The sequence below is a fragment of the Ictalurus punctatus genome, chromosome 14 (assembly GCF_001660625.3).
Source record: "Ictalurus punctatus breed USDA103 chromosome 14, Coco_2.0, whole genome shotgun sequence".
Lineage (NCBI taxonomy): Eukaryota > Metazoa > Chordata > Actinopteri > Siluriformes > Ictaluridae > Ictalurus > Ictalurus punctatus.
Window position 1 is genome coordinate 8,027,518 of NC_030429.2, and position 27,116 is coordinate 8,054,633.

The 27,116-nt window shown below is 37.6% G+C and overlaps 2 protein-coding genes across 5 annotated transcripts in view; one reads left to right on the plus strand and one right to left on the minus strand.

The window, feature by feature from the left end:
* Positions 1–5,141: 5,141 nt before the first annotated feature.
* On the minus strand, positions 5,142–21,271 carry cdx1a (caudal type homeobox 1a). Its single transcript, XM_017484646.3, has 4 exons — positions 20,970–21,271; positions 14,018–14,589; positions 6,878–7,026; positions 5,142–5,771 (listed from the first exon to the last, which is right to left on the minus strand). Exons 1-4 carry the CDS (start codon positions 21,038–21,040, stop codon positions 5,574–5,576), a joined length of 990 nt encoding a protein of 329 aa, XP_017340135.1. The 5' UTR covers positions 21,041–21,271; the 3' UTR covers positions 5,142–5,573.
* A 4,817-nt stretch (positions 21,272–26,088) lies between these two features.
* pdgfrb (platelet-derived growth factor receptor, beta polypeptide) overlaps positions 26,089–27,116 on the plus strand; it is a 49,571-nt gene continuing 48,543 nt past the window's right edge. Inside the window, exons 1-2 of one of the 4 annotated variants that reach the window (XM_017484963.3) lie at positions 26,238–26,366; positions 26,785–27,047. Coding sequence is in view for 1 of the 4 variants with exons in the window: in XM_017484962.3 (XP_017340451.1) it covers positions 26,218–26,366 (149 nt within the window). In the remaining 3 variants the exon portion in view is untranslated. Of the gene's footprint in view, positions 26,367–26,784; positions 27,048–27,116 lie in introns of those variants that run through there. The other 3 variants (XM_017484962.3, XM_053685782.1, XM_053685783.1) reach the window with 3 other exon arrangements.

A 27,116-nucleotide genomic window follows, 5' to 3' on the forward strand; every position in this document is an offset into this window, starting at 1 on the left:
GTTTTCTCATTCCCATGCTTTTGAAACTCTATATAAGATAATAACACAAGGTTAGTGTTCATTTATTCACACAGACTTGGCATGTTACAGATAGAACTGTCCCTAGTAAACAAAATTATTCATTCATCTTTACTAACTCATGTATCTTGGTCAAGGTCCAGATGGATCCAGGAGCTATGAAGGAATATGCCCCGGATGGGATGCTAGTCCATCATAGTCATACTGTACATTCACACACTCATTCACACCTAAGGAAGATTTAGCACAGCCTACTCTGACTACTGTTATTTTTTTACAAGATGGTAGGAAAATGAAAGAACCTGGAGGAAACCCACACAAATGCAAAGAGAACATGTGAAACTGCACACAGGCAGTAAACCAAGCTCAGGATCGATCAGGGAACCCTGGAGCTGTGAGGCTGCAGTGCTGCTAAACACAATGTCTGTTATATGATTAAGATTATATAGAAGATACTTCTAAGGATTGACAACATTCAGAGACTTAATAGTTCTAGATATTAACTGCAAGTCTGATAGTATACATTTAAGGGTCCTTTAGTTGTCTTTCTGAGGGATCTGTAAAGGTTTGATCACTGAACCCTACACCAAAGTGTTTTCTTATCATAAAGAAGAACCATTTTGAAGAACCATTATGAAAGTACCAGTATTCAACATCTCGTGTAGTTGGAAAACAGTTTAAGGCATCATGTGACTATATATTCATTGAACATATACCCCTATAAAAGTGTCCATCATCACTTTAAAAAAAAAAAAAAAAAACCCTGCGTATGTCCTTGAAGCTGTGTCACCTCAAACCTCCATCGTCCCTAGTTTGTTCTTGTTTACTCTCTATGTGGAGTTTCTGCGCATGTACTCCCTGTATCTGCACGGGTTTCCTCCAGGTTCTCTAATATCAGCCCACATTCCCAAAACATTCACTGATAGGGGTGGATTTGTGTACATGGTGCCCTGTGATTGGCTGCCGTCCCCTCCAGACTGTATTTCTGCCTTGCGCCCGGTGTTCCAGGGATCGTCTTTGGATCATCCTTGACCAGGATAAAGAACTGAAGATGATTGAATGAATGAATGTACTTATAATACTTTGTAAGCTGGTAATGACTGTGGTGTACTGCAAACTTATAAAGCAACTGTAATCGCAATACTGACATTTTAAATGTTTATAATGATTTTTGTAATTGTTAGTAACTATAACAGCTGCTTTATAATTGTTCACCGGTCTTTATTAGTTATATAGGTTGTTCAGAACAGCGAATGGTATTATAATAAATAGTGACATGTGTAATAACATGGTTATAAGTTATCATTGCGGCATTATTAGAGTTCCAAGGAATCGTTACCAAGCTTAGCGATTTAGAAGGACAGTTGTAATGATTTATGAATAGCGGCTTCATAGAAAATTTTACCAGAATTTTTTTTTTTATCTACACCCTGTGCCATTAAAGTTCATTTTATCCTCTCTGTATGATAAATCCAACTAAGGACATTTCACAGATTTACAGGTGATTAGTCGATGCCAGAGCAGTTCCTTTCTGCAACCTAACACAGAGTTTATAGCCCGATGTAGTTGATGAATATTCCTGTTTCCAGGTGAAAATGCCAGCAAACAAAACACAGAACAACGCAGGATGAATATGTATCAGGGCTTTTATTACTGATAACAGAACACGTAGCAGATAATGACCAAGGACGGGCTTGATTTTGGGAAGGTAAATTAAGGTTATGGAGGACAGAGAGTGAGCTAACGTGCCATGATCGTTATGAGATATGAAGCATATGGAGCTGTGCATATCACAAATCAGAACTGAGCCGTGTGTGAGCGGTTGTATATGTGTGTGTAAATATGTGCAGGGAAAAGGTACATGTAAGGCTACTGTAGCTGGAAGTATTATCTCCTCCTGCAGTAGTATCCTACCTATAATACTAAAATACAGATTACATTATATCTTTTTAAGCACCTTAACAATCCTACTATCGCAAAATGTTTTGAAGAAAATGTGTTTAATTTACTGTATAAAGTATCTTTAAGGTTTTTTTAAAGTTTAAATTTATCTTCAATGCTTTAAAGTGACCGACAGGCCTGGAAAATGGGGTCTAAGGTCAAAAGTTTCAGAATGCAGAGGCGCATTATCTTTACAGCTCATTATCACCTCATCCAGAGCAGCTCTTTACTGCTTCCTCATGGTTAATGTTTGATGCATTACCAAACCTCAAATGAGGCCTTTCTGTTTTTGACATTGTTCCTGTAAACAGCCCGTTTATATCGGTAATGAAAAAGAAAGCAGATACAATGAGCAGTGTGAAGGTGCACACACATGCACAGAAGCACCGAAAACTGAAAAACAATCGGAAAAACAGTTATTCATGTAAGAAAATTACATAAAACTTTAGTTAGCTAACATAGAAATGAACCAATCTTTGTCCCTACTGACTACAACAAACAAACAGGTAAGCAAACACAGGTCAAACTTTTTATGTTATCAATATTCATTGTTTGGAGGCATACGAGTGGAAAATCTAGAAAACCTTCCCAGAAGAGTGGAGGTTATTATTAGACAATAAACAAATTGTGTGTCTTTTATGTTCATTGGAGTTCTCACTCAGGTCTTACACAAGGATATAGTCACATTATGTCTTTTTTTTCCCTTTTTTTGTGTGAATGGGGATTAGTATTTTTCCTCTCCTTAGACTGACACCCCTAAAAAAGTCATTGGGTCTAACCTGGCCACCCCACTGTAAAAACTCTGGCCACACCCCTTTCTGTGAAGTGTCAGTGAAGTTCATTTGGCTTATATGTAAGGGTGTATTGTATTGGATAACCTGAGTAGCACACATTATCAGCTCTAAGCTGTTATATACTGTATGTATGTCAGCATGGGTGCTGTTTATTTATCATTTTGCTCAGTCGTTAAGGAGAAAATTGTCCATAGTATGTTATGAGGAGTTGACATCTATGACAGATTACACATTTTACATCTCATTAAAACTGTCACTATCACTTTTTTTTCTCTCCATGCAGAGTACTGATAATTATGGCCAAACAGTTAAATGTGTGTTTCATCTGACCTGAGAACACTCTTCCAGAAGGCTCCAGATTCCCTGCACACGTCAGTCTGGCTTTTTTCAAATTCTGGTCTTAAATTAGACACTTCTTTCATGCATGGCAGTCTTTCAAGCCATGGCAATGTAGGTCTCTCTTAATGGTGCATGCACATACTTTGGTACCTGATTCCTCCAATTTAATTTATTGTTGTCTTGGGTTCAGCTGAACCTTTTGGTCCAAAGTTCATTCATCTCTGGGAGTTCATTTGTGCCTCTTTCCTGAACGATGCAGTGTCTGTGTGGTCCCAAGAATTATATATTTGCATACAGTTGTTTACACAGATTCTCATGGTACTTTAATTTGGTTGGCAGTTGCTCCTAAGGAGGAACAAGACTTGTGTTTCTCCACATTTTTTTTTTCTGAGGATTTAACTGAGTTGCTTAGATTTTCCCAAGGGTACCAAGGGCAAAAAGGTACTGTCCCTAAAAGGTCATTTTACAGCCACTGGTCCACTCCCAATAAACTCCTAAATGTCCAATGAGAAGCTTCTAAAAAGTCATTATACCAATATGTGGAATCTTCCAGACAAAAAGAAAGCAGTCAACTTGGCAAATGTAAACTTCTGACCCATTGGAAATCTGATATAATGAATTAAAGCTGAATAAATCTGTCTCTAATTGATTGTGTTAAAATTACCACTGATGTGAACAAAATAGAAGCTCTGATTGGCTTGCCATTTGATATGCATGGTAACATGAAATGTATGGAGTTGTGAAAGCCTATGTGTATGTAAACTTTAAGCTTCAATTGCAATTTATTTGAACGCTAACCCTAACCATATCATTCTCCATAAGCTAATCCTTTCCTTTGGCATCATCTGTTATGAATTTGCAAGTGTGAAAATGTGAAAGCACATTGGTTTGAGAATTTTTAGAACATCTTTGCTTATATATCAAAGATATATGTATAAATACCACATCAGACCTATCAATATTTGATGTATTCATTTACTGTATATTACAACATATTACAAAAACCTTAAGTTTAACATTCATATTTATATCTTTGTATATCATATCTTTTTTTCTTTCTTTTAAATAGTTTCAGAATGTCAGGACAAACATAAGAAAGCAATAATAATAATAATAAAAAAAAACAACAAAACAAAACAAAACAAAAAAACACCCAACACCACAACATGTCTATTGACATGAAGTTTAATCAAATAACTGTTTTTCACATTTTAATTTTGATGAATGTTCCTTAAAGAAATGTTATTATTATTATTATTATTATTATTATTATTATTATTATTAATTTGTACACGACATCAGGAGCAGTTGAATAGGAGAACAGGTTTTTATGATTATGGATGCAATGAAATTTGAAATGTAACGAATGAAACTAAATGAAAATCAGTTACTTGTTCCCTGTTGCTACAGATAATCAACAGCTTTTGTTTTATAAGAATTACTGCTGGTTATTTTTTTAAAAATGAGGGAACAAAGTTGTTTTTTTTTGTTTGTTTGTTTTTTACATTTTTTATTTTATTTATTTATTTATTTATTTATTTATTTTACAATGTTTCAAACTGTACAATATAATTCATGTACCTGCATTTATTTGTCTTAAAACAAAATACACAATTTGGTCTTAGGTTAACGTTTATCTCTGTACTCTTTATAAACCAATACACACAAGACCACATAATGCAGAGTATGCACTTACACTGAGTTTGTGTCATTAAAAAAAATCTATCTTGAATTTCCAAAGCAAAGGTTGATTTTGTTGACGTGGCATCTTGTATAACCAAATGTGGAAAACTATCACGTATCTTGTATCTGTAATTGAGATGAATCATCTGACTATGAGACGATGCGAGCAACTTTGGCCATGCCACACCCAGCACTTAACGATCAGCAGGTCAAAGTAACTCCTTTTGCTGAAGGGACATTCCTCCATAACCTCGTTATCCACACGGCAGGTGTTCAGCAGCCAAGTTTTTTCACATGACAACCATGCATTTATTTACCAGTGCGGCATCACTAAATGAGACCATTTACAGCCATAAAACATTCATATGTTTTACAATATTGACTTTTTATTCTGCATACAAAGATTGTTGTATCATATTTATCATCATATTTATAGTTTATTTACTTGTTTCAAATAGTTAATAGTCTCACTGGTTTGGCACACAGTACAAAACACTTCACACATACAGTTCAAACAACATTTCAAATATAGACCAAACTGTCCAAAAAGGTACATAATCAATAACTGTCGAGAGCTTTAAAACAGCTGCAGATCCTGGAAGCTTATGCTACTCATTAATCATGATGACAATTTCTGTTATAACTGAAAAGTAATTAAAATACTGTGCTTCATTTATTATTACTTGTGTAGTAAATTTTCATGTGTTTTTAGTGATATCACTGAGAGTGTAGTGTAAACGTTTGGTTTCTTTAGTTTAACGTCCACATTGCATGTTCCAACTCTGCTATCAGCAGTTTTTAGTATTCTTCTTTAATAGCTGTAGATAACGTATCTGTCAACAAGCTGCCGCTGGCGCTCGCGACTATAGCAGTGTTCGCATGGATATCAATGGCTGGTGGAGTGGCTGTAGTGGTGGAGGCCTGCTGCGACTGCTGAATCTTCTTCCTGTTCAGCTTCCTCTCTTTGGCACGTCTGTTCTGAAACCAGATCTTTACCTGTTCAACATAAAATATCATGAAGAACAGAAATGAAGTTCCTGTTAGTAGGCATAGAAAAAAAACAAACTTTACATCTTGTCTATACTTAATCTTCAGCTAAATGTGATATATAAAAGAAGTGATACAAAACATTCCAGGAAAAAGGACAGGTCGATAGATATTTACCAGTACCACTAGAATTAATAAACAGACCAGATAAAGTCATAAAAAATCCATTTAATATAAAAACATTAAAATATAAACCAAAATTATATTAGATTAAATCAAATATATAGATTCATTCTAATCTATACACTTTAAGCTAACAATGGAACATATTATTTCATAAAAAGTTTGTCACAGCTAGTATGAAAAGTTACAAAGGGCAAGGTAAGTGTTAGCTAAAATGTAATCAAAAACTACAACTAAACTAAAGAAAATCATTGCTCTGAACCCTAACTAAAATGAACCAAAATAAAAGCAGACTTAGTTGTTTCTGTTTATATTAGTCCCATGTTTGACCCGATACAATACTGACTTTAATTATTTTGTTTGTTTGTTTTACTTGTGATGCATTATTGATATGTTAAACATGTTTGCCTGCATCAGAATGTTCAATTTGTCCTTAGAACTAAAATTCCTAAAAGTGAAAGAAAAATCTAAAAACTATATAAAAATGTATATAATGTGTGTAATAAAAAGAAATAGAAACTGACATATAGACTATTATATATATATAAAGCTATAGACTATTGCTATAGACTAAATTTAATACTTAAAAAAACAACTGTAGACTGTTTTAAACATAAAAATCATTTAAAAATTTAATCTTAGACATCAAAACTATCATAATTAATACGTTCCATGACTTGCTAGCTATATGAAGCTTATAGCTCTAAAATAAAAAGAGACACCAAATTTGCCTCAGCTTACCTGCATTTTTTAATTATGAAACTAAATGTAATTTTTTTGTCAAGATTACATTTAGATAAAGGTATTCAGTGCAATAGCAAACATGTTTGCCAGTTTCAATGGCAGACAAGACATTGTTACGGCTACAGCTTGAGTGAATTTATCAATAAAAATCCTTTTCCACTCTTTGTAAGCAGTGAGGTCTCATCTACCTGGCGTTCAGAGAGGTTGAGAGCCACAGCGAGCTCAGCCTTTCGCCTGATAGTGATGTAGCGGCTGAAGTGGAATTCCTTCTCAAGCTCCAGGCGCTGGAGGTCACTGTACACCACCCTGTACTTGTCCTTCGTCCTCGTCTTCCCTCCTGTAATGGGAAAAGAAACGTTAATAAAACACGGTAAAGAGAAAATATCACTTTTTGAGAATTTTTTATCAATTTAACAGTGGGTTTTTAATATTTTATTAGCAATAGTGCACCCAAGTGCTGGAATTAACAAAGTACAATTACTTGTGTTATTCCTTCACGTAAAACTCACCTAAAAAGAAGCTTCTCTACTTTCTACTTTCAAACACCACCTCACTAAACTTCTCTCACACATTTATATTTTTATTTATTAGAATTTTTATAGTCACAAAGTGACTTTTTATCATGACACAGCTTCAAGGAGTTGATCCTTAATCCTTACAAATCTAAACCTTAACAGATGTGAAAGTGTGGACAAGACCTAATACCAATCACTGTAATCTATCTGCTGTTATCTACACTTTGCATTTATCAAGACAGTTTGTTTTATGAAACTTAGCTATTAGCATTCTGTTTGCATCGTCCGAGTTATCATGCTAGCTAACGTGAGAGATTCGACGAATAAAACTGAAAAATGGAATAAAGCATAAATGTGCTTTTTTTTGTGTGAATCTTGTATGTTTTCATACATTAAGTACATTTTTTTTTAGAGTTTATACTTTTTTGCTTCATCTTGTATGAAGAATTTGAATCTACTGCAACATTTACCAGAGTATTTAATTAGATGAGTAATTTCACTTTTATTTGAGTGGAGACGTTGGGTAATTTTAACACCTCTGTTCACATGCAGATCGAAGGTTTTAATGTCCAATATCAGCTTGGAAATTTACAGAACCTTAGACACCTCAATTCAGGTAAGAGCATAAACGACTGTACATGCCTCCACAGTATAGTATCAGTATCAGTGATGGACATCACATCGTGTATTAATATTTGCTTATGACACTGAGTAATAATAAAACACACAAAAAAGCCTCTGTGTGCCCGGAAGACCAAGGCTAGGTGCCACAATTATTAACTACATCATTCTGATTAAAAATTAATCAAACCACCGAGAGCCCTATTTAATATATGTGTAAATAAAGTGCAGTGTTTTCATTGTATTGTATTTCTAAACGATTGTCCCAGTAGACAATAGTTTCCTTCTTGTCTTTGACCACTTGTCCAAAATAGGATCCAAAATACTATATGTACATTTATATTTTTATAATTTATCTTCATAAACCAGATTCTGAAGTATTTAAGATTTACGTTTTTTAAGACAAATTAAGCATTTAGGAAAATATCGCTGAATATGACGATCACTTAAGAAATGATTAATTTAACTGAATCACAGGAATGAAATTTATTTGGACAAGCTGATATTTAGCATAAAAACCTTGGGGATGGTCAAACTCAAAAGGCATGAATTGTTAAAAATGTTGATGTTAAGAAGGCATGAGCTAAAAAGTGGAAAATTACAATTCACATTTACCTGTAAGCCGAACTTTTGCTACAAAAAAGTAAGAAAATGTGATAAAATTCATCTTTTCTCTTCTAATTTATAGTGACATTGCTAGAAAAGAAGGGAAAAATATTTTTTTTAAAAAAGATCCTTAAAAAGAGTTTAAGAACCCTTAATATATATATATATATATATATATATATATATATATATATATATATATATATATATATATTAAGGGTTCTTAAATTCTTTTTAGATCCCTGTCTAATGGAGAAACCGTCTGTTATAGGGTGCATATGTGGTTTTTTAAGCGTTCTGCCTTTTCTAAAAGTGCACTAAATAAATTTTTTCACTGTTTTTTATTACATTTTTGCATATAATGTCTGTGTTTATATAATACATTCCCTATTACAAGTTGCAGTCTTTAAATATTTCACAGGCTCCACAAACACCAGGTCTGGTTTTGTGGTAAATCTTATCAAATCTTGTTTGCACTGTGAAAAAACAGGCCGATAACAAATATATACACCCAGTGCTTAAGCTAGTTTAGTCACTAATGGAATTGATTTTGAATGTGTCCTGACGAGACGCTGAGCCGATGATATATTGATATAAGTCTAGCCTGTTAGATAAGACATGCTATTACCAGCATGTTAACCCAAGCACATGGACTCAAGCAAACATATGTACACTCACTGTTCACTTTAATAGGAACACCTGTGCACCTGGTCATTTATGCAGATATCCAATCAGCCAATCATGTGGCAGCAGCACAATGCATAAAATCATGCAGATACAGGTCAAGAGCTTCAGTTAATGTTCACATCAAACTCTCTTTAACTGTGGAGTGGTTTGAGTCTTTCAGAAACTTCTGATCTCCTGGGATTTTCACACACAAAGGTCTCTAGCGTTCACACAGAATGGTGCGAAAAACAAAAAACATCCTGTGAGAGGAGGGCCTGCAGGCTGAAACACCTTGTTGATGAGAGAGATCAGAGGAGAATGACCAGACTGGTAGGAGCTGACAGGAAGTCTATAGTAACTCAAATAATTACTATTTACAACCGTGGTGAGCAGAAAAGCATCTCAGCATGCACAACACATCAAAGCTTGAGGTGGATGAGCTACAACAGCAGAAGACAGACTTCATATAAATCCATAATGAACTTTTTCACATTATCTGTTGTTACCCAGATGAGGACGGGTTCCCTTCTGAGTCGGGTTCCTCTCAAGGTTTCTTCCTCTTAAAACATCTTAGGGAGTTTTTCCTTGCCACCGTCGCCACTCAGTGGCTTGCTCAGTTGGGATAAATTCAAACCTTTAATATCTGTATACCATGTTGATATTTCTGTAAAGCTGCTTTGAGACAATGTCTATTGTAAAAAGCGCTATACAAATAAAATTGAATTGAATTGAATTGAAAGACCACATCAGGTTCCACTCCTGTCAGCCAAGAACAAAAATCTGAGGCTATCATGGGCACAGACTCACTGAAACTGGACAGTTGAAGATTAGTGGTCTTTTTCCACTCTTCAACTGTCTAGTTTCAATGAGTCTGTGCCCATGATAGCCTCAGATTTTTGTTCTTGTTTTGTGCATGTTGAGATGCTTTTCTGCTCACTATGGTGGTAAAGCGTGATTATTTGAGGTACTATATTCCTTCCTGTTAGCTTGAACCATTCTGGCCATTTTCCTCAGACCTCTCTTATCAACAAGGCTTTTCCACCCACAGAACTGTCGCTCACTCAGTGTTTTTTGTTTTTCACACCATTCTGTGTAAACTCTAGACACTGTTGCATGTGAAAATCCCAGGAGATCCCAGCAGTTTAAATGCATCGCCTCTGACTTCCTCATTAAGGATAAATTCATACATTTAAAAATCTATATCCTGAATTTACATATTTCGGTAGAGCTGCTTTGGGACAACATCCATTGTTAAAAGCGCTATACAAATAAAACTGAATTGAATTGAGTTCATGAAAATACTCAAAACCGGCCTATCTGGCACCAACAACCATGCCACAGTTAAATTCACAGAGATCACATTTTCCCCTCATTCTGATGTTTGATGTGAACATGAACTGCAGCTCTTGACCTGTTTTTACAATTACAAGACAACAAGATGTGCCGCTGCCACATGATTGGCTGATTGGATAACTGCATAAATAAGCAGGTGTGCAGCTGTTCCTATTAAAGTGGACGGTGAGTGTATACACACACTTAGACACTTGTGTATCTGTTTGATAAACATGCGAGTAGTATGATTTCCATTTATTCATATACACAACAAGACAATACTGCAGACTGAAGGCTAGGTTAATATGCATTATATCTTATATACATTACATATATATATATATATATATATATATATATATATATATATATATATATATATATATATATATATATATATATAATTCTTAACTCATAACTCTTACAATAACTTGTACTGAACTGCATAGTGCAAGAAAAAAATAATCACTGGTATTTCCTCAACGTGACTAAGCATTCAAATATTCCAGATTAGAAAAATTAATTTTGTATTTATTTTCCTCATTCCGTAATGCCAAACTGAGTAGCCAACCTGAGTTTCTCGAACTCTCAGGTAGCCATGTGCCAGATCTCGCTCTCTCTTTCTACACACACACACACACACACACACACACACACACACACACACACACACACACACACACACACACACACACACACACACTTTGGCTATCGCTCTCTGAAACACGCACACACCTACACACATGAACCCCTGTCAGTGTTATCAGCGTTCATGGGTTCCTCCTGAAGTGGACACAGCAGGGTGCGGCCTGCATGTCATCAGACAGCCTGGCTTCTGCTGTTAGCTTTTCAGAAAATCTTTCACCAGGAGACAGGCTACTGCCTTCAAGGACGCCTTGTGCTTTGACCCAGTGATGTATCATACACTAATGTTGGGCAACACTGCACCACCTTTGGACACACAACTTGACTGTAGTGTAGTATATATGCGTTCATCTTTGGCCACACACTATGAGGAAACACGGACTCACAGCCTCTTCCTATAGCTGAAACTGGACTGATAATAGTGGGCAAAAAATAATATTTAAAAATAACAATAAAAATAATATATGATGTTTGTAGAAAACAAACATATTATTAGATAACATTTTAAATAAAACATTATTATTATTATTATTATTATTATAGAATAGTCTTAAGCAGGTGGGGAGACTTTGTGACCCAGTATGTGAGGTTTAATGATTTCTGGTTTCAATGATTAATGGTTTCAAATCGTGTTTTTTTTTCATGATTCTTTTCAAATCTTAACTTTTCAACTCGTCTGTTTCTGATTCTTTTATCTAAAGCGCTCTGTCTCTAAATTGTAGGAGCTCCAAATCACCATCAAATCTCTCTTTCTACTTTACAGTCCGCTAATCTTTTTTTTTTTTTTTAACATTTAAAGAACGGGCAAGCTAATACAGTTGTACTTCTTAGCAAAATAATAATATTGCATGGTGGTTACAGCACTGACTCTGGGATGCCAGCGTGTTTCTCTTAGCAAGCATAGCACTTCCTGACCAGGTTCAAACAGCCATGAGTTATATTAGGAGCTTGGTGGAGATACATAGTGAAATGAGGCTGAGCTTTGGTGAGATAGTTAGTAAAATTAGGAAGTGTTTTGTTTACACATAGCTGATGAGTTTCAAATACGTCACCTGCATACTGTACATCAAACAGGTATTATACAGAGTTCCTATCGTACACAAATGTAAACGCAATAAAGCAGCTTTTCTTATTTTGTAGGTTATTTACTTTGTATGAGCTTAGTAGTTTACAGTAATTTAGGTTCTTGTTCACAACAGACTACATAGCAATATTTCCTAATATACAGTCCTCCAGGTGAACATGGAGTTAGACTATAAATAAGTAGTGCTCAGCGGTGGTGTAATGGGGAAGCTCAGATGACTTGGGAGGTGAAAGCTAGAAAGGAGCCCATGAACACTATAGTTGGGTGTTGTGAGGTGAAGTAAGAGGTGGGGTTTAAGCTTTTCTTTTCCTTGGAGTTCAGGTTTTTAACCTCAACGCAGAATTTTGGAATTGAGACCTCCCCATGTTGAGCACTATGAGTAATAATGCACTCATAACCAGTACGTTAAAATTGACCAGAAACCAAATTCGTATATGCATAAGACTAAGTGAACAGTATGTAATTTCTATGCATATCCCTATGGCGCCAATACTCGTGTCCAGAAATGTTGTGCTATTACATTACCAGTAGCCTAATGGCTCATTAACACAATCTGTTGCTCATGGATAGAGTAAAATAGTGCATGTCAATAAAATGATAAAATACAGTAGTAAAGCCTTAGTTGTGAGGTTAATTGGTAACACTTGCTATATGAGGTCTCAAAACTCATATACTACTCAAAAGATAACCCCATAACAGGTGTTATAAAGTAGGCAATATGGATACTTAAGGTCATAGAGACACAATCCAGTAGCCTCTAATAAATGAATAAATGCATAAACAAATAAACCAATTACATTAAATAAACACAAACATAAATACTATACTGTAACAGTTTTTAAACTTTTTATGCATATTAAATTAGCCATATTATCTGTTTGTGTACCACGACTTCTGCAAGTACATCTTGTTATTGCCATTGCACAACACAAAATTTGTAACAGAGCAATCTGTTATTTATTTATTTATTTATTTAAAATAAAAAAGTCACTAACGTCCAACAATATTATGATTCACAAAGATGATGTTTATGAAATGAGACAAGTTTTTAGTTATAGCGCATTTCGGTGTAACATGGCCCTCTGGGAGCCACATACAATGTACACCAACACACACATAAGATATGAGAGGACCACTTTCTTATCACCTCATAAACTCTGAACATTCATTCCACAATGATAAGGTTGTAGAAAACCGCTAATATAGTGTAAATTATGTGCTACACGGTGCCACAAGATACCGTTAATTCATTGAGCAACTTAATACACCCATTATTCAGATTTCTACCTTCAGTAGCAGATGAATGGATTTCAGTTTCAGTTCAGTTCAGTGTGAAAGTAATGTAATATTGGTTGTTGTTATTTTGACTTGTAATGGGGAAAAAAAAAAACTTTAATGTGAAAAAAAGATTCCTGGAACATATTTTAGGGCATTTCCGTTTTAAGAAAATTACATTCTCTCTAGGAAGTTTTGCAAAGGTTTTTGAAACAGGAATAGTTCCTAAATTAACATTATTAAAAGAAGTGAAGAAAAAAAAACCTCAGAGAATGTTCCTAGATTAACCTTATTTATTTTATTATTTTTAGTTTTTTTTTTTTTTTTTTTTTTTTTTTAGACTCCAATATGTTTTGGAGCTTGGTGTTCATATCCTTTGGCTTGTTGTCTTGAGAAGACCCAAGAATATTAGGGTGAGGGGGTCAAAGGTAATTGGAACTTGCTTGAAATATAATTAGAGAGCTCCAGATAGGATATGATGGCATTTTATGTTGATTATGAAAAGTGTTTGCTGTAGAGGTTTAACTTTGAATGAACTTTTAGGATGATTTAGTAATGCTGTTTAAAGCGCGTGGAGAACTCGCCTGTGCTCGAGGGTGGTCCTGCGCGTCTCGTCCACTCGGCCTGGTCCCTCTCAGACAGAGGGGACAGCTGAGGAGGACCGGCGACACTCGGTACACTGCGCTGCTCCTGTGGCGCCACCAGGCCGCTGACGTTCCCCGCGTTCACTGGTCCGAGGCTTGGGAAGGGCGCGTGCGTGGCCCCGTGCGCGTACAGCGACCACTCGTCGTGCGCAGGCGCGTAAACGGGATTCCACGCGCCGCCGCTCTGGGCTCCGTGATGGTGCTCGTTCCCCACGGCCGAGACGTGATGGTAGCCGGTATAGTCCGAGTACGGCGGCGACGGGTACACGTTCTGGTGGCTGTAGCCGAGGTTGACGTGCCGCGTGGGGTTACCGTACATCGCGCCGCCGTCCCTTTCCAACAGGTAGCTCACGGACATCCTGGCAAGCTGACTGTCTGGTGCATAATGGCCCCCGGAGCCTGCTGTCAGCCGCCGCGGGGCAAAGGCGAGTTTTACTTTAACTAAACACTCACCTTCCTGGTAAAGCTCACCTGTCGGCCACACAGCTGATGACGTCGTGTTTGGTAAGTACCTGGGAAGGCGGGGGAAAGTAGTGTAGTGTGGGCTTTACTACAGTAGCGTATGATTTTACAGCCTAACCCCCCCCCCCCCCCCCCCCCCCCCCCCCCCGCGCACATACACTGACACCTCCATCCACATGAGAGGGGGTTTTATTGGTGGGGTGGTGTTACACAGGACAATGACCAAAGATCAGATACAGAGTAGAGTTTCCTGTAGATTTTTTTGTCAGTAGAAATGTAACACCACTTTACAGTAATTGCACTGGTTTATAAAGCGGCCGAATACTTTTGATCAACAAGATCTCCGGTTCTATTAACTCATTATAAAGAATAGAATTGAATAGAATGTTTCTAACATTTTAGTATATATATATATATTTATATATATATATAAAACAAACCCTTTTTTTTTTTTAAATGATACATTGTTAAACTGTTGAAATAATAATAATAATAATAATAATAATAATAGTTCGGAGTGAAGAACATTTTATATATATTTTTTAATTTTGTTGTATGCACATTAGTGAAAATATAATCTAAATCCTTTACATGTTTTGTAAGACAGTTATTCTAATAATTTTATAAGACAAATAAAAAAAAATAAGCATTTTAGGTTTTGTTTTTCAGGACATGGCGTTAACCCTAGAAGTATCACTTTTTTTTTCTTCTTTTTTTGCGGACCACATATAATACTGTACTAAGAAGTACATACTACATTGCAGTCTAGGAGATATATGTTCTAATTGAGTTCTGATTTCCACACGGTTTAGTACAGTAGTAGGCTTAGATTTCCACACTGTTTAGTACAGTAGGAGGCTTAAATTTCCACACTGTTTATTAAAGTAGTAGGCTTAGATTTCCACACGGTTTAGTACAGTAGGAGGCTTAAATTTCCACACTGTTTATTAAAGTAGTAGGCTTAGATTTCCACACGGTTTAGTACAGTAGTAGGCTTAGATTTCCACACGGTTTAGTACAGCAGGAGGCTTAGATTTCCACACTGTTTATTACAGTAGGAGGCTTAGATTTCCACACTGTTTAGTACAGTAGGAGGCCGTGCGGATTTGGGAAGCTGCAGTTACAGTGGTAGTCTAGTAGTAGTAGTCTAGTAGTAGTAGTCTAGTAGTAGTAGTAGTAGTAGTCTAGTAGTAGTAGTAGTAGTAGTAGTAGTAGTAGTCTAGTAATAGTAGTCTAGTAATAGTAGTCTAGTAATAGTAGTCTAGTAGTAGTAGTCTAGTAGTAGTAGTAGTAGTAGTAGTCTAGTAATAGTAGTCTAGTAGTAGTAGTCTAGTAGTAGTAGTAGTAGTCTAGTAATAGTAGTCTAGTAGTAGTAGTAGTAGTCTAGTAATAGTAGTCTAGTAGTAGTAGTCTAGTAGTAGTAGTCTAGTAGTAGTAGTAGTAGTAGTCTAGTAGTAGTAGTCTATTAGTAGTAGTAGTAGTCTAGTAGTAGTAGTCTAGTAGTAGTAGTAGTAGTAATAGTCTAGTAGTAGTAGTCTAGTAGTAGTAGTAGTAGTAATAGTCTAGTAGTAGTAGTCTAGTAGTAGTAGTAGTAGTAGTCTAGTAGTAGTAGTAGTAGTCTACAGTCTTCAGCCTGAAGAAGTTTCACACAGAAACCGCTGCTCGCTGAAGTGTGTCCGCCCTTTTGACTTTCATTTCCAGTTCCAAGCACTTCAAAGCCTTTCCTCAGACATGTCGGTGGGCTGACAGGAGAGGAGGGGTCGGCCATGTCACATTCTTCGCGACGCCAGTTATTTACATCGGAAAGCGCGCGCGCATATCAAAGCCCGCGCGAGCGGGACATCAAAGCCAGAGCAATAAAATCTTACAAATTGGGTCGGTGGGGTTTTTACACACGTGGAGCATGAAACCCAGACTGTATGTAAATGAGTTTTTCGCCGAGTCTTCCCTCTCTGTCTGCCTCTTTCTGTCTGTTTCTGTCTCACTCTCACTCTCACACATCTAGTCCTCTCTCTCTCTCTCTCTCTCTCTCTCTCTCTCTCTCTCTCTCTCTCTCTCTTTCTGTGGTGTGTCAGAGGTTACCTGTCACTTTTATATTTTCCTATTATTAATTATTCCACAACAACAATCATCATCATCATCATCATCATCATCATCATCATCATCATCATCATCACCACCACCATCATCATCACCATCATCATCATCATCATCACTCTAGTACATTACTGTACATACAGTGGACAGTGCATTACACAGTACACACTGCACATATCTAGGACAATAAGAGCATCACGAAGATGTACAAGCTAGAATTCCTGAGCAAGAGCTGAGCAGAAAAAACCTGTCCGGCACTATTTGGATTTCCGGACAGGATGAATCACTATAAAGTGCTGGAATATGGACCAGAGGAACTGTGTTTCACAGTCACTTCATATCAGTGCCAAGAGCACAGACGTATATTCAAAGTGAGAAAAGAAAAGAAAAGAAAAAAAAAACAATAGCAGAGCTTGGTTTCTACTAATTGACTGGAATCAAGTGCAAAGGAAGAACAGTGAGTGACACACACACACACACACACACACACACACACACACACACACACACACACACACACACACACACACACACACACATTTACATGCAGCAGCCAGCTTTTATCTATTAACTAGTCATTTGTAGTGAAATTAGTCAGTTTTGGCAGAAGAGTGCACTGAAGAAAATATCAGCGTTTAAATCAACTACGTGTACTTCTCACTTTGACCACTAGTCGGCAGAAGACACCTAATAATTGTAAGTGACTGATAGCTTTGTGCTTAAAATATTAACCAGTATTAACCAGTCTGATTAACATGAATGAATTCATTCAGTTTGTGATTGTGCCCTGCGATGGATTGGCACCCTGTCCAGGGTGTACCCCGCCTTGTGCCCGATGCTCCCTGGGATAGGCTCCAGGTTCCCCGTGACCCTGAAAAGGATAAGCGGTATAGAAGATGGATGGATGGATGGATGGAATTCATACAGTGATAGTAGCGACACTGTGGAGTATGTGTTTGATACTTCTTCTCCTTCTTCTTCTTCTTCTTCTTCTTCTCAACATTTTAAAGAGATATGATTATAAAAGAGGGCAGTGTGGGGTTGCATATTTCTCCAGTAAACATTTTCAGACATCATCAAATACCTTATGTATAAAATATTCTTCTTCAATTTTCATCACTTAACTATTAATCATCAATATATTTCATTCATCCATCCATCTATCCATCCATTCATTAATTCACTCATTCATTCATTCATCCATTCACCAATCCATCCATTCCTCCATTCATATTCAGTAACGGCTTTATCCTGGTCAGGGTTGCAGTAGAGTCAAAGCCTTTCTGCACACACACACACACACACAGGAGGAGGGATGGAGGATGTGAGGAAACTGTCAGACTTGAAATGGAAACTTCTGCTGGAAAACACTGACATGTGAAAAAAGCATTACTTCCCAAAGCCTTGACTCTTGCTCTCCGGTCCTTGTTTTTAGACTGAGACGTGGAAATGAGAGTCTGCGGTCTGTTTTAAGTTAAAGGGCTGAATGTTTCTGACTTCTGCACATTGAGTGTGGCACTGGAGCCATTCACCTGTCCAGTTTTGAGTTACACATCAGTTAAACTGGACTGATGAGGACTAATTCTTTATTATCAAGGCAGCTCACCTGTGATTCCAAGTCAAATGAATAGAAAATGACAGAAATAAAAACAGCCCTAGGTAATACTTTACATTATGGTTCTCTTAAATAATGTTGTTTATCGAATTGGTTCAAATTTATAAGCCACAAAAAAACCACCATTCTTCTAAGAAAAATAATAGAAAAAAAATCACACTCACAAAATAATCACAATTAATATACTGTAACGTAGGAACATTAAAAGTTAGAGCTTTATAGATTAAAACTATACTATTCATTAGCATTTTAATATTTCTATTTTACTTCCAATAAAAAGATTATTTTTAAATTGTACTTTAAATTGACAAATTTTATCTTATTTTCAGCACCTCTGTATCAGATGCTGTATCGATTGCAAATAAATGTTGATTACACTGTCTTGTAAAATGTGACTGTAGATATATATCTAATTAGTAATGCTTTGTGTGAAATACATTATTTCCCTAATTTTCACCTGTCCAGTTTCAGTGAGTCTGTGCCCATGATTATCTCAGATTCTTGTTCTTGGCTGATATGAGTAGAACCTGATGTGGTCTTCTGCTGTTGTAGCTCATCCACCTCAGGGTTTAATGTTTTGTGCATGCTGAGATGCATCTCTGCTCACCATATTTGTAAAGAGTGATTAATTGCATTACTATAGAGTTTCTGGCCGCTCTAACCATTCTGGCCATTTTACTCTGACCTCTCTTATCAACAAGGCTTTTCCACCCACAGAAATGTCACTCACTCAGTGTTTTTTTTGTTTTTCTCACCATTCTGTGTAAACTCTAGAGACTGTTGTGTGTGAAAATCCCATGAGATCAGCAGTGTCTGAAATACTCAAACCGACCCATTTGGCACTAACAACCATGCCACGGTTAAAGTCACAGCGATCACATTTTTCCCCATTCTGATGTTTGATGTGAACTGAAGCTCTTGACGTGTATCTGCATGGTTTTATTTATTGTGCTGCTGCTACATGATTGAATGATTGGTACAGGTATTCCAGTGGATGGTGAGTGTATATCATACCTGTTGTAATTCTATATATGATTAAATAATTAGCTATAAAGCCTGGAGTTTGTTGTGTTCTATTAGAGCTTAATCACTATTATTGCTACAGATTAAACAAAATGATAGACAGAATAGCAATTCAATAAGGAAACCTAAATCTCTGTGGAATTTATTAACATGTTGCTCTCAGCTCCTAATGGGACTCTAAATGAGTATCTTATTACAGGCAGGTGCACTTGCAGGGTGAAGCCTATAGATAAATAAGTCATAGATAGTGCTAGTATTAACTGTAACAAATAAATATGTGGTAGGCTTAAATGGAATAAAAGATTGTGGCCATTTCAAATTCATTTGTCACCGTATAAACACTGCCAGTAGCATTGTTGCCTCACAGCACAGGATTCCCAGTTCTACCCTGAGCTCAGAATACTGTCTGTGTGGAGTTTTACATGTCCTCCCTGTGTGCATATGGGTTGCATCTGGGTTCTCTGGTTTCCCCTCTGGCTTCCCTGTACTGCCACTGTCCAAATCAATGCAGACAAGTGGACTGGCTATGCTAAACCCCATCCGGGGTGAATTCTCTTTTCTTGACTCTGAATCCACCAGTATCACTGACAGGCTAAAGAACTTACTGAAGATGAATGAATGAATGAATAAATTACCACATTTTAAAATTGCTAAGTAAAGAGGTCAGGGGCACACCATCTATCCCTCCATCCATTTTCCATACCACTTATCCTACACAGGGTCACAGAGCAGAATGGAGCCTATCCCAGGAAACTTGGGGTACAAGGTGGGGGACTCCCTGGATGGGATGCCAACTCATCCACACACACTACGGAGAACTTGAAAATACCAATCAGCCTACAACACAGTCTTTGGACTGGGGGAGGAAACCCCCAAAGCACGGGGAGAACATGCAAGCTCCGCACACAGGGCAGAAGCAGGATTCGAACCCCCAACCCTGCAGGTGTGAGGCAAACATGCTAACCACTAATGTGCCCCATCACATGATACACACAAGGAAAAATGAACTAGCTGCAAACTCATGAATCTACTTTCATGCCTCCAGTAGGGGGCATTGTGTGATTCCAGCATGTCTATTTTACGTTCGTAAATGGGAGTAAAGGAAATTAAGAGCTAATCTTAAATAATATTTGTATAGGCTATGGAGTAATGGATTTAAACACAACATAAATTTTAAACTCTAGAATTAGAATTTGAATGTAACTAGTGATAGGCCTACATTTGATAAGTAATAGTATTTGTTTTTTTTTTTTAATTACATAAAATGTCAAATTGAAGTGTATTTGTGGTAAGAAAATAAGTTTCTGTCTTAAGTTTTTGCTCGTTTTCTACCAATCTGTCTTTTTGTTTATATACAGTATCTCTCTCTCTCTCTCTCTCTCTCTCTCTCTCTCTCTCTCTCTCTCCCTCTCTCTCACACACACACACACACACACACACACAGCCACACTTTTCACCACATTTATCCACCGTTTCCTGTTTCAGACATCAACATTACAGCATGTTCTCCATCCTGTCTCCACAGAGCAGCCCGTTCCTGCCAGCATTTCCAGACCGCTCCGAAAATAATGAATTTAACTGCAAAGAGTGTAAAAGCTGGATTTTTCCATGCCATCGTCTGTTTTGGAAACCAAAGCTCCTCACCTCATGTGACCAGACTTTCAATTATAGGAAAGTAATGGGAAATGGATTTACCTGAGCTGCTTTATGAGTAGAGTTGCGGCTTCAGACGTCCACGTGACAGCTGTACAGAGGAACAGTTTCATCCTGCGTATATTTTCAACATCTGCTCATACGATCCAAACCGCAGATGCTTTAAAAAAGAACTCACTGAACAGAAACTGCGCCTCATAAAAAGGCACATTTCCCTCCTTCAGACAGTAAATGTGCATTTCGAGGTTGGGTCATTTCAGAAGAGCGCGCTAATTCTGGTCAAGATTGCATTACGTGTATCAGAGGGCTTGGTCTGTGAGAGCATAAACCATGAGCAGGGCTTTCAGTCACATTTCTAAAGAGGCGTTGGTAAACAAGGCTAATGCTTATACATCCATTAATGAGTTTCCTTATGAGCTGTTGTGGTTATGGGTGCAGTTCAAAAGCACTCAACAGAATCATAACAACTGTTCAGAATCAGAAACTATTTATCTGATAAATATGGAAGCAAGAACATTCAGCATATCACTGGACTGACACAAACAAATCCATATACACACACTCTTTCTCTTGCATGTGAATGGACACACATATACACTTACACACACACACACACACACACACACACACACACACACTGCGCATGCTTGTGCATGTAGTAATGTGTTTGTTTGCCAATGAGTCGACTCTTTGAATCAGCTATTTTGGGTGAATTCTGGGAGTCAACTTGTGTATTTATTTTTAAACAAATAGGTCCCGTGAAAAGGCGGCGTGGTGGTTGTCTCACACCTCCAGGGTTGGGGGTTCAAATCCTGCCTCTGCCCTTTGTGTGTGGAGTTTGCATGTTCTCCCTGTGCTTTGGGGGTTTCCTCTAGGTACTCTAGTTTCCTCCCTCAGTCCAAAGACATGCTTTATAGGCTGATCTAGTTCCCTGGGATAGGCTCCATGCTCTCCCGCAACCCTGTGTACGATAAGCAGTATGTAAAATGGATGGATGGATGGATGGAAGGATGGATGAAGGTCGCGTGAAATGTATATTGAAAAGATTTTCAGTCTGAGCATATTTTGAATAAGAGTCCTGGGATGAGCACTGGACAGTCATCATGATTACAACATCTAGGATATAATCTGTTTTTTGGAAGGGCAAATCTTTAGGGAACCTAAATGAGACCATCCACAACAGCAGAAAGTGAATCACACGTGTTAAATCTCCAAGCAGAAGTAACACATCAGGATAAATCAGACAGGTACGGAGCATGAGAGGAGCCTCAGCAATGAAAGTGTCATGATAAGGATCATTGTTGAGCTGAGTGAATTAATACACAAGAACACTCCACACACAGACACACACACACACACACACACACCATTCTGCCAACAACATCTTTGCAAATGTAGGACCCAGGGCTATCATACATTGCTGTACAAAAAAAAAAAAAAAAAAGCCTGTAGACAGGGGGGTATGGGAGGAGATATTTTATTAAACTTTTTTGAGATTCATAGTAAACATTTGAAAAAGTTTCTTTTAACAATAAAAACATAAATTATAATGTTAAAATTTTGTTTGGTGTTCAATCATAATGCTCTACTCTGTCTTCCTATTTCTATCTTTAAATGCAAAGTGACTCTCGAATTATAGGAGTTAAGTTAAGGAGTTCCCAAAGTTCATGTGATGGAAGCAGGAAAAATATGCAACCATACAGATCTGAGTGACTTTGGCAAGGGCCAAATTGTGGTGGCTAGACGCATTTCTAGGTCTTGTGCGGTGTTCCCGGTATGCAGTGATTAGAACCTACCAAAAGTGGTCCAAGGAAAGACAACCAGTGAACCGGTGACAGGGTCATGGGCACCCAAGGCTCACTGATGTGTGTGGGGAGTGAAGGCTAGTCCGTCTGTTCAATCCCACAGAAGACCTACTGTAGCACAAATTGCTATGAATGAAAAAGTTAATGCTGGCTATGATAGAAAGATGTCAGTACACACAATGCATCAAATCTTGCTGTGTATGGGGCTGCATAGCTGAAGACCGCTCAGAACGCCCATGCTGACCCCTGTCCACTGCCAAAAAAGCACCTACAATGTGCACGTGAGCGTCAGAACTGGACCATCTAGCAACGGAAGAAGGTGGCCTGGTCTGATGAATCACATTTTCTTTTACATCATGTGGATGGCCGTGTGCGTGTGCGTCGCTTACCTGGGGAAGAGATGACACCAGGATGCACTATGGGAAAAAGGCAAGCCAGCCGAGGAACCGACTAATGTTTTAGTGTCAGATACCACAGCACACCTTCAGAGGTCTTGTGGAATCCATGCCTCGATGGGTCAGAGCTGTTTTGGCAGAACAAGGCGGACCTACATAATATTAGGCAGGTAATTTTAATATTATGGCTGATCGGTGTACATTACAGTACAGAAAAATAATTTCTTTGTATTTAAGAATGCTGCGGTCAATACAGTGACCATGGAGCAGAGAGGGTTAAGGGCCATGCTCAAGGGTCTAATAGTGGCAGCTCAGTGGTGCTGAGACTCCAACTCTGACACTCTGACCAGTAACCCAGCTCTTTTAATCACTGAGCCACCACATCGACTGCACAACCACAGGTATTTTATCTACATCTACGTTCAGTCAAATGCAGATAGCTTTAGTGCTAACTATACTGTGTAGCATGCTAAGGTCATCACAGATGACAAATTTTCTCAACACTGTTGAACTTTATTGGATGCTAAACTGAAAGGATTGAATACCAAGTTTATTTTATCGTTCTTCGAAATGTAATGAAGTAAGAGTACAAGTATTCAGTTTCAATATTACGCAAGTAAAGTAGACACACACCAAAATAATACTTAAGTATATCACTGAAGTACAATTGCTCAAGTATTTTCCACACTCCATCAAGAAAACTTGAGTGTGTACACCATACGCATAAGGAGAACCTAACTAGGTTCAAAATTATGACACTATGACATAAAATACTCTTTTTACAGTCAAATTTTACTGTGGACGCTTATGATGGAGAAACAAAAAGGATTTTAGAACATTTCGAAATCAAGACTTTGGTATGTTAAAGGTCATGAGAAAGACACTGAAATTGTATCCAGATATTACAAACACTAAAGCTACAGATGCTACAGATCTTAATAATGAGTATATCCGCTGACTCAGCCCTTTTGGGTTTTCCCCACTTCCCAAGCCAAGCCTGAAAGCCACTGATCTGGGATCAGGTATGACAAACCCGAATAAACACGAGCGAGGTTTTCACGAGATGTTCCAGAGAAGCTGTAGAGATGTCAGTCCGAGCTGGAGAGGTCGCTGAGGTCAGGTTATTTCCCGTGTCTCACTGCTGCCTGTCTCACACTCCACTGTTTTATTTTCTCTCTTGTCAGATGATTGTTGATAAGTTCTGACTGTTGCAAACAAAGTTCTTACCTGCTGGCTTATGAGGAATGTATAAGGAGTGTGTGTGTGTGTGTGTGTGTGTGCCATGTGTTGTGTAGTTTGCCCTCTTGGGCTTATGACGATTAAAAATTGAACATACCATATCTGTGACTATCTGCGTTCTTCCCATATCTGCACAGTTACATGCATCGTCTGGGATCACGATCACACACACACACACACTCGTTTCACCACATTTATCCACCGTATCATTTGTTCCTGAAAGAGAGAGCAGTGTATGACTCACTACTCATACTGCACTGATGTTTTTGTCAGCATTCTTTAATATTGAATACCACAGAGTCAGATTCAGATTCTCGGATTGCCTCCTCTTACCTGCGTCATGGTAACATTATGCTATTAACAGTGTGATGGTATCTCTGACAGAATGTCACATGTTTTTCACACATTTTTCACAGGTGCAGATTTTTTTTTTTTTTCTCTGATGTGATTTTAATGCATGATTCATTTCTTTTTACATGTGAATTTTCAAAATGATTTTGCACATTTTTTTCACACTTTGGGCATGTGGGTTTTTTTTTTTACAGGTGATTTTTTTTTATTATTAATTATTCATTTTATTATTATTTTTAAAAAAATGTAATCAATTTTTTAAAATTATTATTCATTTTCTTTTCTTTTTACACGATTTATAGTTCATTTTTTAAACTTATGAATTTATCCCTAATGAGCAAGCCAGAGGTGATGGTGGAAAGAAAAAAACTTGGTGGAGGGAGAAACCTTGAGAGGAATCAGACTCAAAAGCGAACCCATCCTGATTTGCATGACACCGGATAGTGCGATTATAAATAAATCCCTTCTATAACTGTGTAGTGTATGGTCAAAATGTGTTAATTGTGTTAACAGGAACTTGAGTATGAGCATCAGAGTCATTTCTGAATTCATTACAGTTTTAACTTAAAGTGTGTTGTATCAAACTGAAGTTATTAACTGTTCAATGATGAGTGCAAACTGTTCCTAGCAAAAGAAAAGGATGGTAGAGGACTGTAAAGAAATCTTCTATTGAACCTGAAATGAGTACCATATGGAACAATTTTTATTAGGGTTTTTTTCTGAGAGTGACTTGTTGTGTCTGTGTGTCATGTGTCTGCGTGGTAGGGACACCAGACTCTTTGGGACTGCAAACGTAACTCCAGTCACCACAACACTGCATGTAAACCAAGTGTCAGCCTTTCGTCCGTTCGTGCAGCGGCTTTTTACTCAGAGCTGTTGATCTTTAATCAGCCATCAGGCGTAGTGCAAACGCACAAATCACCGAGCTGTTCTGCAGTGTGCTTGCATGTTTGGACTGCAGTAAACAAAAAAAAAACTTCATTAAATGAACAGATGATGAAAGGGTTGAAATGAAAGGGTTAAAACAGTGCAAAGATCCAAAGAGTGTTAATAAGATGTGACTGCCCTGTTTTTCTCTAATTACTGCATGTTCTTTCATGACTGCCCTCATTTCTTTTTTACTTACACAATTAGAGGAGTGAGCACGCCAGCTCTCTCTCCCTCTCTCTCCCTCTATCCCTCTCTGTCTCGCCCTGTTGTGGCCACTCCAATAAAGAGAAAAGTCCTTACTCAGCTGCTGGGTGCATGTTATGAATTTTCAAACTGCTGACTTCCTTAGGACAAAGAAAAAGAGAGAGGGAAAAAGAGAGTGCACAGGCAGGACAAGATCCAGGAGTGAGAAAGCAAGTGTGTGTGTATGTGTGTGTGTGTGTGTGTGTCTAGGAAGGAATGCTCACCATATGACACAACTGACAAACTCATCAAAATAACTCCTTTTCTCCCATCTTTTGCCCATTCCTATCAGAGCGAGACATCTAGAGGGTGTTTTTTTCATGTCAGATGTTCCCTCTTTCTTTTTCTTCTTTCGTTTTAAGACTTGCCAGTATCCAAAGAGGACCTCCCGGCCACTCACGTTTTCAGGGAAAGAAACAAAAGTGGACCTCTGTTGCTGAGGAGACCGGGGTATGTGTGTGTGGACATGTTTCAGGGTAAGAATATCTGATTATTTTGAACTTGTGGGGAAATTTGGCTGGTCAAGGTTTTTTTTTTTTTTTTTTTTTTTTTTTTCACCGACTGCAGATTTAATTAAAAACCAAATAAAGTCCCATTTGGTTACTAATGGGTTTCAGTGCACAACTCAGAAGCAACAAACCCGCCAGTATGGCCATTTGTTTGTTTATTTATTTATTTATTTATGTATTTTGCATTATTTTATTTATTTTTTTTTTTTACTTTCCTCTCATTCTCTTCTCTCTCTGTCAATCTCTTTTCAATGTGACCCTCTGAAATTCATTAGAGTGAGTAAACAGTATTATATCCTGGTATCAGTTTCAGAGTTTCAGATTATGGTAGCTTAAGTGGTCGATTTACTAAATAAACAGATGTCTGGTACTCCCCTTTTTTCAGGACTCAGGAGTGTAAACGATAAGCACGCGCGCTCGGGCTCCACACAGCAGAGAGTTTGACCCAGCCTCCACGATACAAAGCTCCACATCATTGGAGACCGTTACTCACATGTAAGAAGCCCGACTGGGAGGCAGGGCGCATTTTAGAGAATCAGAGACATAGAGAAAGAGAGAGAGAGAGAGAGCAGTAGTGGAAAGACAGAGACAGGCAGAGACAGAGGCATGTCCAGAATCTGACGTGCTCGGAGTACTGAGAAACTGAAGGTAAGCATCTTTGACCTCTCCTAAGTGCATTGTTTTTACTGGAACAAGCTGCTCCTGTTTCTTCTTTAA